Here is a 20,968-nt window from a genome sequence, read left to right as displayed (position 1 = left end):
GCTGGTGTGTGTTAGCCTGGTTAATAAACCAGACCGAATCAGCCGTTGGCAAAAAGATATTTGCCGCGACAGTGTTGTGTGATATTAGTCTGGCTTATTAGCCAGGCTAGGTGTGTGTGTGTGTGTGTGTGTGTGTGTGTGTGTGTGTGTGTGTGTGTGTGTGTGTGAGAGAGACGCGTCAGACATTCCATTCAATTCACCTCAGCTGCAGGCCAATCACCAAATTACAAGCACGGGAGATGGGACAGCAGAACTAGGAGATATTTCTTTAAAAAAATCATAACTTCTGACAGGAATGCACTAGAAACTTACTTTTTTTTACATGCTCATATCGCATTCTCGCCGAGATATATTTTCGAGTTAATAAAAAAAGGGAAAAAATAATAATATTTTTTATTTAATAAAAAAATAAAAAAAAATAAAACGAATGGTTCAAGCCCATTAATTAAGATTCGAGTGCCAACCCTAACGAGCGAACATTCGAACCTTGAATGTTTGGGGACAGCCTTACACCATGGACAGAGAGAGTCACAGCTATTCACAATGCGACATTAGTTCAGAACCATGGACAGAGTCACAGCTACTCTCTCAATGCCACAGCCTGAGTTCCGAACCATGGACAGAGTCACAGCTACTCTCTCAATGCCACAGCCTGAGTTCAGAACCATGGACAGAGTCACAGCTACTCTCAATGCCACAACATGAGTTCAGCACCATGGACAGAGTCACAGCTAGTCTCTCAATGCCACAACATGAGTTCAGCACCATGGACAGAGCCACATCTAGTCACAGCGCTAACATTAATTCAAAATCTCTTGTTTCTGTAGCAGCGTGAGATCAGATGGCTTGATGTACAAGTACATGCCCCAGCCATGATGTACACCCTCTAGACATGAGGCAAGTTAAAATAATTCTTAACATGTTAAGAATCGTAGTATTGCAATACTAGCCAATCTACAAGCTCACATGAATTGTGCTTGTAGATTTTCAAAGAATTATATATTTTCAGTTTTACATCTTCTCTCAATGGCATCTTTCCAGATTGGTGTCTGTATAGCCTACACCATATCACTTTAGGGGTCCTTGACATGAAGAAGTTTAAGGTTCACTGGTTTAAACTGTGACCGTACTGTACGGGAAGCGAATAAAAAGCAGGCCATGAATAGAATTGAACAGTTGATACGAGGCATTGAAGTGTCACTACAGTGGAACACGTTTGAGACGAGCACAAAGACTTTAAAACACTATCTTTCTCTCTCCTAGCATTGGCGTAGTTTACCGGCCCTTAGCCAATCCCTGCCTGCCGTTACCTGAGTCACCATGGCAACCCACCCACCCCCGACACACACACACACACACACACACACACACACACACACACACACACACACACACACACACACACACACACACACACACTCCTTAAAAAATGGCTATAACACCCCCCCCCCCCCCCCCCCTCCCTCTCTCTCTCTGACACACTGTCTGTCTGTCTGTCTGTCTGTCCGTCTGTGCATGCGTGCGTGCGTGCGTGAGAGAGAGAGAGACATAATTGACGTGAGTGGGTGTACATGTGAGTGCATCTCTGTCTGCGAGTAGCCGCTTGTGCCAATTATTTAATTACCGGCTTTCCCAGCCTCACAATACACACACACACACACACACACACACACACATTCATGTGCTCGCAAACAGACAGGCACACTAACGTGAATGCACGCCAGGCCACCATTGTGTCACTGTCGCAAAGCCTTCTGTCAGACCCCTCTCCATATTTCAATTTTTCATGTTTTATTTTTATATTTTTTGCTCCACCTGGGCCGCACCAGGCAGGTGCATGGGCGTCTCTCCGCTCGGTTTTGTGCCTCTCACACATCTATTAGGGGCTTTTACACGGCCTGAGAGTGTGAGCCCAATTTTGGGAGTTAGGCTTACTGAAATGTAAGCCTGAAAGCCGTAAAGTCTGAATCTAGTCTGGATCTAATCATCTAATCATTTCGTTTTGCAAAAACTTCCTATTTCCATATTTTCACCTTTTTGTGTTTTTTCTCAAATTATATGACTACAGCACAGTCACATGAAAGCATCAAAAGTAGCAGATCCACAGACCTTCCCCCAAATATATTATTATTATAATAACTAGACCTGTACGTGCCCGTCGGCTACTGGCCTACTTGAGAACGATGCACCTTGGGAACCAAATAATACCCGTTGTCAACTTGTCATAGCACCCGTTTTAACTGTCTGTCTGTGTCCCAAATGGAGATCTCTGTATCTGCCTGTGTCTGAAGAGGGCTGACTGACTGTGAAAAGTGGACTGGTTAAGTAGGCTAATCAATTGTCAGGTGTGGGGTTGCCATGGTAATCAATTGAGGCAGAGGCTGGACATTGCACAGGTGAGGGGATTTAGGCTGATTAGGTCCACTGGCAGAGCCTGAGCAGAGCCTTTTGTGGTGGTTCTGGAGAGCCGTTGGTCCGACCGACTCGAGTCCGGGCACTGAGTTACGTCCATTACAACCGTACGCAGACACGCAGAGACGTGGCACATGTATAGTAGGATAATAATAATTATTATTATTATTATAATTATTACAATTATTATTGTTATTGTTATTATTATTATTATTATGGGACTCAAGTATTTGAGTTCAATACTTTGTCCGCCGCCGGTGTGTGTGTCTGTGTGTCTGTGTGCGTGCGTGCGTGCATGTGTGCGTGCATTCGCCACGCCTGCGTGTTTACACACCTTGACCACCTTGTACTGATACTATCGTTACGTAAAAAGCACCAACGAGGACCAGCTGTGTACCCGTGTGCCACCCTCTGGTCCGTTGTCCCAGAGCCCCCACCGACCCACGCAACCACCATAATACACTTTGATTTAAGCAAGGGCATCGCTCTCCCTACATGCTGCATCCCACAAGCCCTAGTTTATTTCAACTCATTGGATGTGATATTATCCTTGGGCTTGTGTGGCGGCGCACAAGGTATAATTTAGTGTCTGTTCAGCAAGGCAAATGTGCAAGCCAGGCGTATTTCATTCGCTGAATACATACCGTTATTAAAATGTGAAGTTTTTCCCACCCGTGTGTGTGTGTGTGTGTGTGTGTGTGTGTGTGTGTGTGTGTGTGTGTGTGTGTGTGTGTGTGTGTGTGTGTGTGTGTGTGTGTGTGTGTGTGTGTGTGTGTGTGTGTGTGTGTGTGTGTGTGTGTGTGTGTGTGTGTGCTTCGTGTGGAAACCAAAAAAAGGTATCCATGATCTGATTCATGTCCTGACCGCCGCCCGAGTGCCTTGGCGATAACAAGCCTCCAGAAATATGAAATGTCACAGGGCGTGTGCGTGTGTGTGTGTGTGTGTGTGTGTGTGTGTGTGTGTACATCGCATGCAGTGTGGAGGCGGAGTGGCAGGCTAAAGTCAACGCTGTGAGAGCAAGGCGTCGGCAGATCCGGTTGGGCATTGTCGGCAGGATCAATGCATAACAAACAGCCAAATGTCCCACATTATCACCCGGCACGTGAACCGCTGACATGGGAATTATTATTATTATTATTATTTGTTTCCATAATGTTTATACCACGATATAATATAATATATAATATATTTTTACACCCAGTGTCAATATGTAATCCACTCCCTCTGCCAACCTGGGGAGAGCAACGGACTGACCTCTTCAATGCATGAGTACTCCAAGCCGCTTCTTTTCACCTGACAGAGGGGGAGTTTCCCCTCCATGGGGAGGCAGTTTAGAGACCAGGATAACTACATGTTTTTGACACGAGAGTTAAGGATGTCCCGATCGCGTTTTTTTGCTCCCGATCCTGATCATTTGATTTTGTGCATCTGCCGATATCAATTTTTCCGATCCGATATTTATATTTCATAGAACACGTTTGAAAATGGAGTTATTGGCCCCGATTTCCGATCACCCGATCCGATTGGGACAACCCTAACGAGAGTTATGTGGCACTCTCTAAACCCTGATTTGTGCTTTGTCGTACAATGGTGTCCCGAGGGTGAAAATATAGCCCAACAAGCTTGCGGTTGTGGAAAAAACACAATGTTTTACTCAAGTAAACGCAATGCTGCAATGTAGATGTATACTCGTTTACAAGCATATAAGTCCCGTATTCAAAATGTACTCAAAATTAAAGTACTCATATTGCAGAATGTCTAATTTCACAAGTTCCAAATGTGTACACAATCTTTTGAAAATAGCCGATCTACAAGCTTGTAAATCGGCTATTTTCAATTGGCCGGAATGTGTATAGGGTTGAAGTATGTATAGTTTCTAATGAAAATAGTTTCTAATCAAAAATAAACTCATAACTAAAGTTTTCAAATAATGTACAGTACAAAGCACAAGTCTTGGCTCTGAGATATGATTGAGTAGAAGTAAAAGTATAGGAAATTGGAAATACTAAAGTACAAATACGTCCAACTCAAAACTGTACTCAAGTACTTAAGTAATTGTACTTAGTTGCTTTACACCACTGGACGTTTAGACGTGAGAGAGAGAGAGAGAGACGTTTTTGTTTAAAAAAAAAAAAAAAATGTTTTAAAAAAATGTAATATTCCAAAAAAGTTTAGTCAGTTAAATGAAGTCCACTCACATCTACAAATTACATCCTTCACACAAATGTAGGCTACATTCATTCAAACTCCTATAACTCATGATTGTTGCAGACCCATGACTATCCTATTTCAGTGTAGGTTTTATTTAGTCACAAGCACTTGTTCATACTCATACAATCCACACAAGACACTTTCACGGTAAAACAATTGAAATAATAAATCCACAAAATAAAAGCCCAACATGTCACATCATGACGTCTCAACAGCTTGCAGATTGGCAAGGATTTGCTACTTTTGCCACTGAATTAATGCAGGGTGATGATTTAAAGGAAAACGCATAGAAGTCAAAACATGGACATACAAGGTTTTAACCCATTCTGGGCGGGAACCCCTTTTGGTGTAAGCATTATGTTATGCTTTAGCTATTGAAAAATAGCAGATCTACAAGCTACGAGCTTGTAGGTCTGCTATTTTTGAATAATCGAAGAGCGACTGACATAGAAACATAGCTTTTTCAGAAAACTGTCAGGATGTAGAAGACATTTGTAGAATCGTTCCCAGGTCAAAATGGGTTAAACATGTTTAACTTGTACGGTGCGGTACGTATAGCGTTATCTTTATGTGAGGCGGGCCGCTGCTTTCCGCTCTCACAGTTGTGCTGCGAGGCAACAGGACATGATAAAAGAAACAGCTCTCTGTATTCATGAGTTTGTTTTTTAACAGGCCCTGCAGGTCCAATAATGAAGTCTCTCCGTGTGTGTGTGTGTGTGTGTGTGTGTGTGTGTGTGTGTGTGTGTGTGTGTGTGTGTGTGTGTGTGTGTGTGTGTGTGTGTGTGTGTGTGTGTGTGTGTGTGTGTGTGTGTGTGTGTGTGTGTGTGTGTGTGTGTGTGTGTGTGTGTGCGCGCGTGCGCGCGGGACTGTAACGATTTTGACGGAACTGCAACACTGCCTCCTCTACCTTCTCTCTCCCTCCCTGTCGAATCGACGGAGCTATAAAACGTAGCACGTAAAAAAAAAACTCTGTAGAGAGAGAGATGAAGAAAGAAAACCAGACAAGTGAGGGAGCAAGAGAAAAGGTTAATCTGCACTCTCAGTTCCACACGTGGTGGAATTCAGATTAATATTATTATATATTTGTTTTACTTAAAATCACTTAAATATGGTTGAACGGTGTCCCTCAGGGCTCTGTACAGGTTTTCTGTTATTGTGGGGAAGGTGTTCTATGAAGATAGCCTATCGACAAGCTCATAATGCCTCGCGGCACGACGTGCTGTGAGCTGGTATACCCTCATGCTGTGCCCTGTCGGATGCAGTTTAACGCTATGCCCTGCAGGCAGTGGTCCTGCAGGACAGTGGGAGGCGGGATCAAGGCAGCACTGTGTATGCCTTGATCCCGCCTCTAGCTGCCGCTGATTGGCCAGGCCGTTTGGTGGCCGGAGCATCAAGTCTGCCTGAGAGTTCCCAGATGGGAGCAGGAGGGGGGAACCTAGTGTACTCTCTCCTGCCCCATCTGGCGGAGTCAGGTTATGAATCAGTGTGAACACCCTCCGATTTAAACAATTCTATTTAACTATCATCCACTCCATGGGTAAAACAGGGGAAAATCCTGACGAATAATGAATTTATCCTGGTGGCCAAATATACCTATACATTACCAAAGTAAACATAAAGACATTTGGTCAAAATGTGTGATCTTTTCAAAAAAATCTACAAGCTCACAACGTAACTCATAACTATATTCTGCCTTACAAAGCCCAAAATACAGTAACATTTTGGAGACATTGGGTGGAGTCGTCCTTAATGTCTGTTTTGTAATTCTAGTCTAAAGCTACAAACAAAGTAACTAACTGTCAGATAACTGTAGTGGAGTGCAATGTCTGAGTTGTAATTTGGAGTGGATGTATGAATCATCTAGAAATCTGGAAATACTCACGCAAAGTAAGAGTATACCTCAACATTGTACACGTCCCCTGTCCCCCCCACCCGCAAACCGGGTAAATAATATGGCAATGCTCCAGGGCCTCATAAACTCCATATTTATCAAGGTCTACACGTTGGAGAGCAGAGGGGTGGTGGGGGCGGGGGTGCTGATCTAGGAGCAAAAAGAGAAGGACCTCCGAAGCCGTCTGTCTTGTTCGTAAGACCAAGATCGATCGTTCAATCGATGGACGGACAGGCCCGGTCCGGGGCCTTATTGCCTCCCTCTTTGGCGTGTGATGCGTCTATGTCTGGAGAAGACATGGCTCGAGATGTCACTTGTTAACTGATAAGCGTTAGGGAGGTAGAGTGTGCTGCAGTCCTGCTTCGGTTCCTTTGATGTCAGTTCACCGCGGGGCCAGCACCTGCATCCTTCAAGAGGTAGTTTTGGGAATGTCTGTGACTTCACTTTTGATCCAGTGCGTCTATGCGACCCGTACGTACCAACTTCACCACTTAACCCATTTTGACCTGAGATCAGATTCTGAAAATGTCTTCTACATCCTGACAGTTTTCTGAAAAAGATATGTTTCTATGTCAGTCGTTCTTCGATTTTTTTTAAATAGCAGACCTACAAGCTCGTAGCGCGCCACTCAGTGGCGCGCTATGAGCTTGTATATCTGCTATTTTTCAATAGCTAAAGCATAACATAATGCTAACACCAAAAGGGGTTCCTGCCCAGAATGGGTTCTATTCACAGTCAAACAGACCAGAGTTGTACTTCAGACAGGAGCGCCTTTTCTTTTACGTCTACACCAAATCTCTCTCTGCCGAAAATAGCCGATCTACAAAGTCTTACCCTGACGCACGTTAATGCGACATGTTATGAGCTTTTAGATCTGCTATTTTGGGTGAATGTTCCCCCCAGAATGGTAAAGTTAAGCCCTATGGACATCGTCATAATTCACACTGTGAGCTAGTATAGGTCAGCTATTTTCATGTTTTGAAAATGCATATGTTTTTAATGTATATGACAATTGATAAAGAAACGTTTTTCGGGGGAATGATTTGTTTTGTTTTTAAAAATGTCTTTGACATTAGAAATTACACACACCCAAAGTGAGTTTGAAACTGTATGACCAACAGCAAAAAAACTCCCATACAACAATGTGCAAACACAGCAGCAAGATTTGTGAACTGTTGCGACAAAAGAAGGTCAGCCAATGGAATACAACCACCCTAAGGACTACTATCTGTACCAAGCTAGACCTACTGCACATGTAATCAGAGCTGCTACCTTTAAACACATCTTAAATCTGAGGATTTTTTTTGCTATTTGTCCCAAAGTGACTGCAAAAAAATCGCTGCTACTTCAAAAAATGCTTTATACCCTTTTTAACATTTATATAACGACGCAATGTGACATAGCTCTGTTTACAAAATGCTGTACCCCCAACTGTATATACCTCCCAGTTTTTATTATATTTTGACACTGGCTTGGCAATGTTAAACGTATGTTTTCTCATGCCAATAAAGCTCCTTTGAATTGAATTGACATATGTTTCGTTAATGGCATGGGGCGCCAGGTTGGAAGTGGTTAACCCATTGAGCCCTGAGACCACATTCTACAAATGTCTTCTAAATCATGTCAAGGACCCACTGACACAAGTATATGTATTTGGCCGCCGACCCCCATCTGAAAACATGTGGTTCACTGTGAAAGAATATATATATTCAAAGATTTGCAAAAAAAACAAAAAAAACAAGAAATAGCAGATCTACAAGCCGCGCTACAGGCTTGTAGCTCTGCTATTTTTCAACAGCTGACGTTTAACATGATGGTTGTAGTGATTAAAAGCTATAAGGTGACACAGATGCGTCCTCAGGTCTAAAAGGGGGATGAACACGGCCACACCCACCGACCCACCCAACCAACCAATCAAGCCACACGGCCGCCCACCGGCCCCTGCAGATGTGTTGCACGTTTTCTGTTGTGTCTAAAAGGCGAACCCCTTGCAGGTCACCCCCTCCTTCCCATCCACTCCGGATCAATGTCTTTGTCTCCGTTTTCATCCACCTGATCAATAGCCTGTTAAAGGCTTTTGATCGTGCGCGCGCGCACACACACACACAGTCACACACACACACACACACACACACACACACACACACACACACACCAAAGCGCTGTCTCATCTGAATGGATTGGATTAAGAAATCCAGCAGCTTTTTTCCTCTTTTGGCCCTAAAGCCGCCCCGCCGACGTGTGATGTGTGTCCCCGTGCCAGCGGGCTCCGTGGTGCTTCATGATATCTCGCCGTTTTTTTTCTTTTTCATTTCCACCGTGACAGCAACACGGGTCAGGTTTATAGACGTTGCCGTAAATTAGCGCCTGAAAGAGGCAAACGATTGCATGTTTTCTGTTTAGGAACCTAATGGAGGCTTTATTGATTTTTAACAAGGCCTGGCTTGGTCTCTATGCTGTCAGATTGTGTCTAGGGCGATTTCATAAAGATCATTATTTTCTTTTCTAGAGCCCTCTTCCCTGCCTCATCCCACCACTCACGGTGGCAGCCTCACCGTGCCCCCCACCCCCAAAAAAGAAGAAAGAATTAGAGCAGGAATGACACCTAATGAAAAACTCTAACGCCTGACTTACTTTTCGTGGGGCACTCGTGGTGTCACATGCTCCAAAATGCCAGATCTATACAAGCTCACAACACAACACATCGCAGCACAACACGCGGTGAGCCTGTAGATCTGGTATTTTACCGCCGGAACACCGGCACGTGCTATAAGTATATACTTAGCATGTGATTGTGATAGCGGTGATTGCTCTGTGAAGGCAGGCAGGCACGAGAAACGTTGGCCACGTCACATCCCCTTAGCGCGACGCGCCCTTGAATAAATTGCATCTCGAGGTGCACGATTTCCAAATCCACGTCTAATGCAATGCCAGATAATGGGCTTAGCCCATTTAGACCTGAGTACGCATCTGTGTCACCTTATAGCTTTTAACCACGTTGTCCATTCTTTTAAACTTTAGCTGTTGAGAAATAGCAGATCTACAAGCTCGTAGCCCGGGCTATGTATGAGCTTGTAGATCTGCTATTTTTGAAAAGTCATGAAAATGTGTGCAAATCTTTGAATATATATTCTTTCACAGTGAACGTTTTTAACTCAAATCTTTGCTTATGGGGGTTCCCTGGAACAACATATTTTCAGATGGCAAATATATACATATAGTTTGAGAATCACTGACATAGAAGCATAGTTTTTTTTTCTTTCAGAAAACATCTCATGATTTAGAATACATTTTGTAGAATCTGATCTCAGGTCTAAATTGGTTAGCTCACTGTAAAGGACGAGCGATAGCGTTATCGGCGGCAATAACCTGTGTCTCTTATTTACTCCGTAATGCCATTACGCCACGCGGAAGGGCACGGCGCTGACACGGTGTGTTAGTCATGCAGCCCAACGAAGCCGGGGCCAATCTGTGATGACATCATTGAGCCCCTAACCTCCCGCCCTGTGTGAGATATGATGCAAAGGGGCCATGCAGTGGTCGACAAAGCAGTGGTTCCCAAACCTTTTCCCACCTCATACAGTTGGGTGCCACCGATATTGTCCCTTATCATTTGACCCATTTAGGCCTGACCTCAACATTTAAAAAAAAATCTTCTAAATCCTCCAGTTTTCTGAAATAAATATTTTCATGATTTAAAAAAAATAGCAGACCTACAAGCTCGTAGCGCGGTGGCGCGCTATGAGCTTGTAGATCTGCTATTTTTCAATAGCTAAATTATAACATAATGTTTAAAACACCAAAAGGGGTTCCCGCCCAAAATGGGTTAACTCTCCTTTTGCGCAGATCACACAAACCTCAGCAAAAAGAAAAGGACAATATCGATGGCCTCCAACTGTATACCCCTGTCCATTTTGACAGGCTGGAATGGCTTAGTGTTGACGACAGAGTACAGCGTCTTGCAATCAATCTGAGGGCTAATGTGGATAACAGTGATGGAACATGTGTGCATCTGTTTATACTGACCAGCTGATGAAGATCCTGTGAGATCGAAACGTTGTCTTCTCTAAACTACTTCCTTTGCCTAAAGAATGGCGTGCGGGCCCCACCTCCTTCCGTGAGTTAATACATAGGCCTACATTATAAAACAGGTTATTTCAGTCGGTGATCACCCACGCGCACGTGTGTGCGCGAGCAATGTGCGCGTTGGCCCGATGCAGCACTCCACTATATAATCCACAGTACAGCACTGCTTACAGGGTCACAGTGTGACACTGTGACCCTGTGTGTTCCCTTCCTCGCTGTGACTTCATTTTATGCATTGCCAAGCTTTGATTGGTAGCCTATACTGCAGGGCCTCGGGGGGTTTCATCATATCTTTATGACTGGGAGGAGGTGTATACAATATTGTGGTTAGATATTTCTCTTTAACAGCACTGGATTTCAGTGGAAGTAAATGTAAACAGACGCTAATACCACAATGTGGAACCATGGAACCAAGTAAAAGACATATGTGTTTGACACTTGACTTGAGTGAAAGTACTCAAGAGTATTGCCATCAAGATGCTTAAAAAAACATTTTTGAATAGCCAAAGTGTAACATATAGGCCGGGGCTTAAGCATACGTTTCATATAATGATAATCTAGTAACTGATATAAAATAATTGTAGTGGAGTAAAACTTGCAACATTTGCCTCTGAGATGTATTATTATTATATCAGGAATTACTCGAGTCAAGTAAAAGTACCTAAAATAAATGTTCACCACTGCTGGCTTTCAAGGCTCTTCAATAAACCGACAAATGGAACCCAGATAGATTCAACGTACAGCCAGCTTTTCATTAACCGTCCACTTCCTCGACAGTGTATTTTTTTCTTCTTTTTCTTTTTTTCTTTTATTTTACAGTCCCTTGACGTGGCCGGGGACGTAATCAATAGGAACCCCCAGGACATCAGGGTGCGTCTGGCAGTGCAAACAGTTTTTACTGTCTTAGACCAAAGTGTAATCAATAGGGCCTCGTCGTAAGAACAGGCGGGCAGGTAAATATTGGAGATTTCAAACAGGTGGTGATGAAAAACTGCCCTGCGGCCACGGCGAGACACGAGGGGGTATAGTTTGGAAGCGGTTCAGATTAAACCTTGACAAACCGGGCCGCGCCTTTTCCGCTCAGACCGTGATTGATTCATCCGAGCAAATTAATTAACGAAGCCCTTTTAAGTAATGAATCAATTAAGCCCATTGATTAATGTGCGTTGCCCTTATGGATTACAGCTGATTCTAACCATTAAAGATAAATTGCACCCAATTGAAATCAGTTTATAGCAGATTACTCTGGGTGGGGGGTGGGGGGGGGGGGGGGGGGACCTGGCTTGCCTGTTGCGGGATTTGACATGGCTAAGTGTTTGCTGCGATCATAAATCGTCTACCCCAAGCCCACTATTGGCGTCTTAAGCACACATGTCTGTATGCCATTTAAGCTGTAGGGACCACGTTCTGACACTTCTCGAGTCACATATCAACATGATTATAATGGCAATGATAGCCAGTATTTGAGCTAATCACAATTATATTGTATGATCAATATATGTTGAAAATGTATGAAAATAGCCAATCTACAACCTTATACAACACATTGCATTGTGCTGCTTTGTGAGCTTGTATAGATCGCCTACGTTTTTTGAAAGTATGAATGCATTAAATGAATTACATTTTGGCTAGACATGATATTTTGTTTACGTTGGATGTGATGGCCCTCATCACATCCATTCTCAAGTTCTACCATCAGCTGGATTGTGGGCTGTATAGTTAGTTATGCAGCCTGGTGTTGCAGTTGAAGTGTTGATTTTGTCGACTAATACTATGACAAAAAATGCTCGTCGACTACCTTTTTCAACTGATGAAAACGAAATGGAAACAAAATGCTGACTAAAACTAAGACTAAATATATTGACAATTTCGTCAACAATGCTGACTAAAACTAAGACTAAATATATTGACAATTTCGTCAACAAATTAAAACCAGAGTAACATATTAGGAAGGGATTAGTGGACAAGAGATCCAGTATAAGTCATTTTACACTTGCTTTGCATGCTGAATATAGCCAATCTACAAGCTCACAACGTGTCAAAATCGTTTTTTTCGTGTTTGTATCATCTTTTTTACCTAATTTTAACAAAATCAATGGCCATTGAAGGTCCCCAGGAGCCCTTTTCAGGGCCTCAACCCCAGTACCTCAAAGGGCCCCTGGGCCACAGCCCCACCGGCCCAATGGCTAATTTGGCCCTGTCCAGGGGTGGGCAACTTTGAAGATGGAGAGGGCCACTATATACTTCCACACTCAATCCAGAGTAGCAAAAATAGAGAGCTCGAAACTTGTCACGCTGCGATAATGCCTGCGATGATGACTGGTGTCATCTTTAGTCTGATCACAGCCTTCCATTATAAATATATCAATAATAATGCTAATAAGTATGAAACATTTTCTGTAGCCTACTGGCAATGTGCACACAAGGTTTGGCACGATATAATCCAACATGTTTTACAAATGGCCAAGATGCAAGACTATAAATTAGTTAGACGGATGCCAGCCGTTAGTATAGTTGAGCAGTGTGTTGTGTCTGTCGGTGTCACTGTACGTCACTGTCCGCAATCACTCAATACTGTATGGCTGTCAAACCACAGCACCATGAAGCCTCATATTAGCTCTCTAACTCAATAATGGATATAGTGTATGGTTCAATTTGGCGGTCCAAGGACAAGGTCAATTATTGATTAACACATTGTTATACATAACTTATGAGCTATTCATCATTCAAGGATGACAGTGATTGCATCTGAAAGCATGGATCTCAATCCATTTCATTGTTTCCCAGATCAGCGGTGCCCGCAACCAGCTCACTGGATAACCAGACCTCGGGGTTGGAAATCTCTGTTTTCCAATTCAATTCAATTCATTACTTTCTGGTCTCCTATATATTTCACAGGTCAGGACTTGATAAAGAATAAAGAATGATCTGTCCACTTGAAAGATGTTAAAGGGATTCTATGACATGACAAATGTGAGGAGGCAGAGGACAGGGTGAGATGGAACCAGGCAGATGATTCGTTGTGGCAACCCCTGAAGGGAAAAGCCGAAAGGAAAAGAAGAAAATAAATAGTTTTTACCAGTATCCCTGTTCTCAGCATGTATATTAGCGGAGGCCCTACAGGCAAAAATCGTGCACTTTACGATAAGTGTATGAAATCTGACACACAGTTAGAGCCACCTAGGATCTTGATTCTGGTGGCTAATCATACATTTTCAAGGATACACTGGTACTATTTAGATTTGTCCTGTGACCATTGCAGCCATTTTTCAAAATGGCCGCCAACCTACTGTTATTTTACCAATAACTCAAGTTCTAGACAACTTAGGATCTTTATTCTGGTGACTGATCACACATTTTCATGGATGAGGAATACAGTGGTACTATTTACAACATATTAGATAATAGTCAAACCATCAAAATGTGTAATATTGATGTAGCCTAGTACTGACTGTACATGTTTTCAAACTGTGACATGTGAGAGTCAAGTGAGTCAAGGACATCAGCTGTACTCCTCATCAGACCCCCATCCAGCTCGCAAACCAGCACGACAAACCAGAATAATAATAAGTGTGCAATAACTAGTCTAACTAACACTAATAATTATAATTATACTAATATCTCACATTTATAAAATGCTTTTCTGAGTACCTAAAGATGCTTTACAAGGGGAACATGAGAAAACAAATACAAACATTATTAGGGGAAACACACTACGACTAAGGAATTTAAAACGGTGGAATGAGATGGCTGGGGAAAGCAATATTGAAGAGTTGGGTTTGAAGGGTGGTGGCATGTCTCTGAGTTTTGAGAAGTGCATTCCCATATATGGGCTTAACAGGAATTGTATTAGGGCATTGTCTGGGGATGCCCATATATGGACCTTGTGATGTCATGAGGCATGATGCCATGAGGCGTATATCTTCTTTATACAGATATTGAAGGACTGATATTGTTTTCTTTTAATGAAATGAACAGTACCATATTTCCTCGCATTTAACCATCATTCACGGGACTGTGAATGTGATTTCTCGGTATGTCACAAACTATACTTATTACTTCACAAGCCTGTCAATGGACTCTATCGCCATGTGACAAATAACACAGCCGATGAACGCCACAAATGAGATTCTCTCCAGTGCTTGAATAATTGAAATGGGGAGTTGAGAAATGTGACGTGGTGCTCAATCCAGCCCCGTTCCCCATGCATAATATTTGAATGCCGGGCCGGGCCCCCTCCACCTTTGTGTGACAAATACTGCTAAAAAGGCCTGTTGGTTTAGTCCACCCTCCTAGAGTGGTAGCTCCCACCAGCAGGTGGAGTTCATTTAGATAAGACCAGAGGACAATTCTACAAATGCCTTCTAAATAAGTAGTTCTCACACTTTAAATATTTAAAAAAAATGTAAAAACAAAAATGCAGATATACAACACAGCACGGCACAATGTGACGTGCTGTGAGCTTGTATATCAGCTATTGTTGAACAGCCAACGCACAAATCTAAAATGACACAGATTATACCTTCCAAGTTCAAGGAGTCTGATGATCTCCCAAAAATGGCCGTACAGTACACCATTCATGACTTTTGCTTGGCTGCCTTAAGGGATTAGTTCACTCTATTACACAAGCAATGAAGCCTTGCATTAATGTATGTGCTGTGCGTGCGTGCGTGCGTGCGTGCGTGCGTGCATATATGCATGCTGGTGGTAGCCATGCTCTTTCTAGAGACAGCCCGAGCCCATAGCTCGTCTCATTAACATATTGGGGGAGTGTAATATATATATATATATATACAGTATATACCACCAGCATGCATATATGCACGCACGCACGCACGCACGCACGCACGCACGCACGCACGCACGCAAACCCACAACAAACTGCCTATAATTTACAAGCAACGTTACAGAGAAACAATTCCAGAGTCTCTTATAATAAGCAGACATTGCAACAGTGCTAGCAGCAGCAGCAGCAGCAGCAGCAGCAGCAGCAGCAGCAGCAGCAGCAGCAGCCAGCGTTGCCTTTTATTATCACCATCCCCAAAAGACTGTCGCTAATGCAGTCCTTTGAATTCATTATATCAGCACACGTCTTAGCCCCTTACAGCCGCCAGTGACCTTGGCAACTCTTACAGCCCAAAGTGAGCATGTTCTCTGTCCTCCTTTGTGTGTGTGTGTGTGTGTGTGTGTGTGTGTGTGTGTGTGCGTGTGTGCGTGCGCTTGCGTCTCTCTCTCTCTCTCTCTCTCTCCCTCTCTCTCCCCTGAATAGATTTCATTGAGAGCCGACTCTCGTAACATTGTATAATGAACTTAAATTGGCCCCCGCCAGGCCGCCAGGCCCCGGGGCTAAACGCTATTCCGTAGGAGCAAAAGGAAAATGCCGGCTTAAAAAAAAAAAAAAAAAAAAGCAAAGCAAAGCAAATCACCTCTCTGTAAAAAAAAATATATAAAGGCAGCACAATATGATACTGACAAATAACACAGCACACACACAACTCGAAGGTCAAAAAGATTGCCTTGCCACTCCGACGAGCTCGACAACACTGATGGCCTGAACCAAAGCCCCTCAGGTTCCCGTGCATCCTTCAGCTGCTCAGTCCATTCAAATACACCCACTGAATCTGGGACTCTGGGCGACATGGGTAGCCAGAGCCAATCTGATATTGGGCTGATATTTGCAATGCACTTCGTACCATGCCGTCAGTGTCAGTGTAAAGGGCCGATATGGCAAAAAAAAAAAAAAATGTGAATGGTTTAAAGAAACAAAACAAAAACATTTCTAAGTGCATAGGCAATATAGGTGTGTTTGAAATGCAAAAGAGGGTTAACAATAAACATGCTTGTCTAGTGTTAAAGGCATGTGTACAGAAAATGGTATAGAATTAATTAGATTAATTCTAGAGAGAGAGAGAGAGAGAGAGAGGGAGAGAGGGAGAGAGGGAGAGAGAGAGAGAGAGAATATGTTTGCCACAGCTTGACCTGAATATGCGCTCGGCAGAGACGGCGGGGCCTCACCAGCCGTGTTCTGAGCCGTTGCTCTCTTTAAAACAAGCGAAGAATAAGTCCGTGACCCGTGCAGATTGCGCCCGCCCCGGGGCACGGATGCAGAGAGACATCTCCGTGTAGTGAGACCTATAGTCCATATCCTGCTGCAAGGAACAGTTCACCCTACAAAAGACTTTATTTCTATCGTTCACTAGGCCGTGTCGTCCTGGACACACAGAGTATCTCGGTTTGTTAAACGTCAACCATTGTGGACGGGAATCCCTTTTGGTGTTTTTGCGTGTTGGTTTTTAGTACTTTGTTTTCACCCTTCAAGACGGGGGCCCATTTTGGGAGTTCTTGTTGCTAAAGCATGGGCATAACATTTTGGAAATTCTTCCCATTTAGGCCTGACGTCGAAATTTAAAAAATGTCTTCTACATCCTGACAGTTTTCTGAAATACCTATGTTTCTATATCAGTGGTGCTCAATATTTAATGTCAAGGACCTTATAAATTGGCCACCGACCCGGGCGACCCCCATCTGAAAATATTATGTTGTTGCAGGGACCCCCCAGAAGCAAAGATTTGAGTTAAAAACGTTCGCTCTGAAAGAATATATATACGTATGCAAAGATGTGCGCCACATTTTCAAGATTTTTCAAAAATAGCAGACCTACAAGCTCTTGCGCTATGAGCTTGTAGATCTGCTATTTTTCAATAGCCGAAGTATAACATAATGCTTAAAACACCAAAGTAAATATGCCTAACTATTTAGGTTTTTCAGAAAACTTTAGATTCAGAAGCCATGCAGCGTCAGTCCTAAATGGTCATATGGTGAATGAATAATCCAAAGACGAAGGAAATGAGCACAACAATATCAAATCAACACTCGTCCACTAGTCCAGTATGCATTCTATAGAGTCGAGGCGTTTACCGTTCCAAAATATGACCATAGAACAGTGGTTTTCAACCAGTGGTCCGGGGACCACCAGTGGTCCTTGAGGGGGTTCCAACTTCCAGGTGGTCCCCAGCTAAATGATGGGAGAGTTGGTAACCAAGTGGACCCTTCTAGATATTTTACTCTTGAGGGCGTAAAATGAAACCAAATGGACCATTATGGGTCCATTTGGTTTTATTTTACGCCCTCAAGAGTTAGAATATTTTGAACGTTTTCCTGTTATCTCTCCCAATGGTATACCAAAATAACCACATCAATACAGCATGGAATTGTGGACAAACAATGTATCCAACAATAACAAAATATTCTAAGTTTTGAGTCTGAGGTGCAAAATCTTATCAAATGGTGGTCCGTAGGTCAGATGTCAAATAACAAATGGGCCTTGATATGAAAAGCGTTGAGAACCACTGCCATAGAATAAGAAGAAAATATTTGTTTTAAACACTTCCACATTAAACTGTCATGCAAAAAAAAATACAAATAAAATGCCCCCGACGTGTGTAAAAACGTTTGAAGCATTTCTGAAAATCCTCTAACGTGGGAGTGGATGGCAGCTGTGTTTTTGCGACCATTGTGATTTCCTGCTTCCATGGTTTCAATGAGACTCAAACAATGATTCATAGGTTAGTGAATAGCAATAGCAATAGCAATAGCAAGCATGTGATTTGGCGGTGTGGGCTTTGGAATAAAAACGCATCAATACACGTGATTGGCAGTAGAATGAGTTAAGCGATGTTTTACAAACGAGAATTCTCCTCGTGTTCAAGACCTCACAGGGTTTAAGTACACAATAGCAATGAAGTCATTTATTGGGTGAATGATTCCTTTAAGCAATCAGCATCATGCGACCAGAGCAGGTTTGTGTAAAACAAAACATAACGAAAACAATATGTATGTTGGCGAAGTTATTCATTTAGGAATATATGCCTACTGTAACAATATCTTTTTAAATTAGCATTACTCCTGTGGGTAGACAGTAGACACAGCAGGCGCAGCAACAGGTGGTTCATCTCAAGGACACACACACTCATTCCAAAATAGTTTGTGCCAGGAACCCCCCACACAAGATTAGTTGTTTTTTTTAGAATGTGCCAATATGTTTATAGAATCAAACAGCTATAGTTCTAAATAGCCAATGTATAGGTTTTTTTTAAGTGCAGAGCGAGAGGGAGAGACATGAATGCGCACGCACGCACGCACGCACGCACGCACGCACGCACGCACGCACGCACGCACGCACGCACGCCACACACACACAGAGAGAGAGAGAGAGAGCTGTTTCTGCATGCCGGGCCCATTGGGATGCATCACGAATACAAAAACCCTATCGAATGCTCGGGGTTCAATCGTTTGACTTTCACAAGGAGGCTGCCTGCGTTGCATGGCCGCTGCGGAGCGCTCTCCCCTTCACATCCCCCCTATAGCAGGGCAGGGCACGTACAGTATATGATATTGGAAATTGGAATTTGCGTTTGTACGGGGTGGCTGTGTGTGTGTGTGTGTGTGTGGGGGGGGGGGGGGGGGGGGGGGGGGATATTGACGGCGCATAGCAACGAGAGGGAATATGCACGGCACACAGCGTTCGCTGAAGTTCTTTTTTTATGGGTGACATTTTTTGCTTTCTGATGACTGCGGGAGTCGTCAAATTACATGTCATTAATGGCCATTCTGGGGTTGTCAGCAAGATGGGAAAAATCAATGAATTACCCCCCATAGCATCAGCGACCACATGAGTCCCATGCTGCGGAGCTAGGCATGCCATTCACTCACACAGACAAGCCAGTGCGGGAGCATGCTTGGGAGAGAGCATTAAACACTATTATAGAATCAGCCCTGCAGGTTCTGTGAATGTTTATCCCTGGTTTGGAATTGAGGAGGACTGGGGACATGCAGGGGGCTTAAATGGACCCCCTGTAAGTGCTTGACCTCAATGTTAACCCTTATGCTATATAGACCCTATATATATATAGTGCCATCTATTGAAACCTTTTGGGTCCTAATATTTGGTTCCTAAAAAAGTGGGCCTGCTGTATTTTGTGGTGTGTGTGTGTGTGTGTGTGTGTGTGTGTGTGTGTGTGTGTGTGTGTGTGTGTGTGTGTGTGTGTGTGTGTGTGTGTGTGTGTGTGTGTGTGTGTGTGTGTGTGTGTGTGTGTGTGTGTGTGTGTGTGTGTGTGTGTGTGTGTGTGTGTGTGTGTGTGTGGTATACCAATGCAATATTTTAGATCTGTCATGCGTAAATCCCACAGAAATGGATCCGTATAAGCCTCGGGGGGAAGGATGATGACTTGTTGATAGGGTTCTGATAGAGTAGGCTATAGAGTCTGGTGAGGTGTGATTGAAGTAACAAACGTCAGCAGGTCACTGAAATTACAGCTAAAAAACGGGGACCTTTGTCGAGGCCAAAACATTTGCACTGTGGTTTGCTTCGGCCTCATATATCTTACAACACAACCATGCTTGTGCAGGAGCTCTGCATAATATATATTTTTATTGTATGGTATTGTTGTTGTTTTTTTTAAATATACACTACAGTATAGCCTATAGCCTACAGTTTCAAATGTAGTTGGGGACCAACACACAGGTGTTTCAGTTTGTCTGACTGGCATAGAACCAACTAATGTTCTATCTATAGGGCATTCAGACAAATTGAAACACCTGTGTTGGTCGCCAACATGGCAGGTGTATACTACATTTGAAATTCACGAATAGCCTATACACCAAAAACCTTAAACTGCAAAGTGTACACCTTGAACCAAATGGAACCCATTACACTCTCGGAATTAAACTTTATAACCAATGAGCTCGTATACTAGTCATAACTCATAACTGATAATAATAGACTAATAATAGTACTAATGTTAACAACAACAGCAGCAGCAGCAGCAGCTTGACGCATTGTAGAGAGAATTACCTTCTTTCAGCAGACGGGAGTGGATGAGCAGGATTAGGAGGCAGCACAGCGCTGCTCCGGTGAGCGCCCACGCGACTCCTCGCAGCTGCATCCTCGCGTGGAGGAGGATGCGACGGGATGTGTGAGTGACGGCCTGATCGGGACTCGACTCACTCACTCACTCACTCACTCACGCACGCAGGCTGGCACGCACACACGCACACTCCCATTCTGCCAGGTAGTGCATGGACCACACACACACACACACACACACACACACACACACACGCACACGCACACACACCGCAGAAAGTGGAGGGAAAAGGATCGAGAGGCACACACAGAAATCCCCGAATATAGTCCGATTTGGATTTGATCAGAGATGAATTAGGACACACCACGCGCCACAGAGGAAAATCCACGGGTAGGAGCCAGTCAGAGTAACGGGGCTTTGAGAGTGGGTGGGTGGGGGGAGATCAGACCTCCACCGCCGCTTCGGCTAGGACTGACATTGTTACAGATCGTTTCCCCCCAGC

The 20,968-nt window shown here is 43.5% G+C and overlaps 1 protein-coding gene across 1 annotated transcript in view; it reads right to left on the bottom strand.

Annotated features, from left to right (window-relative positions):
- The window catches only part of tafa5a (TAFA chemokine like family member 5a), a gene marked incomplete at its 5' end in the record, with an annotated part of 107,800 nt that extends 87,256 nt beyond the window's left edge, over positions 1–20,544 (bottom strand). The window contains one exon of the mRNA XM_079494048.1: positions 20,454–20,544. Coding sequence (XP_079350174.1) covers positions 20,454–20,544 — 91 coding nt within the window. The remainder of the gene's footprint in view (positions 1–20,453) is intronic.
- Between the last annotated feature and the right edge of the window lie 424 nt (positions 20,545–20,968).

This window comes from Electrona antarctica (genome assembly GCF_951216825.1).
Source record: "Electrona antarctica genome assembly, chromosome: 23".
Classification (NCBI taxonomy): domain Eukaryota; kingdom Metazoa; phylum Chordata; class Actinopteri; order Myctophiformes; family Myctophidae; genus Electrona; species Electrona antarctica.
The sequence above is the reverse complement of the archived record's forward strand: the minus strand, read 5'-3'. Positions and strand labels throughout refer to the sequence as shown.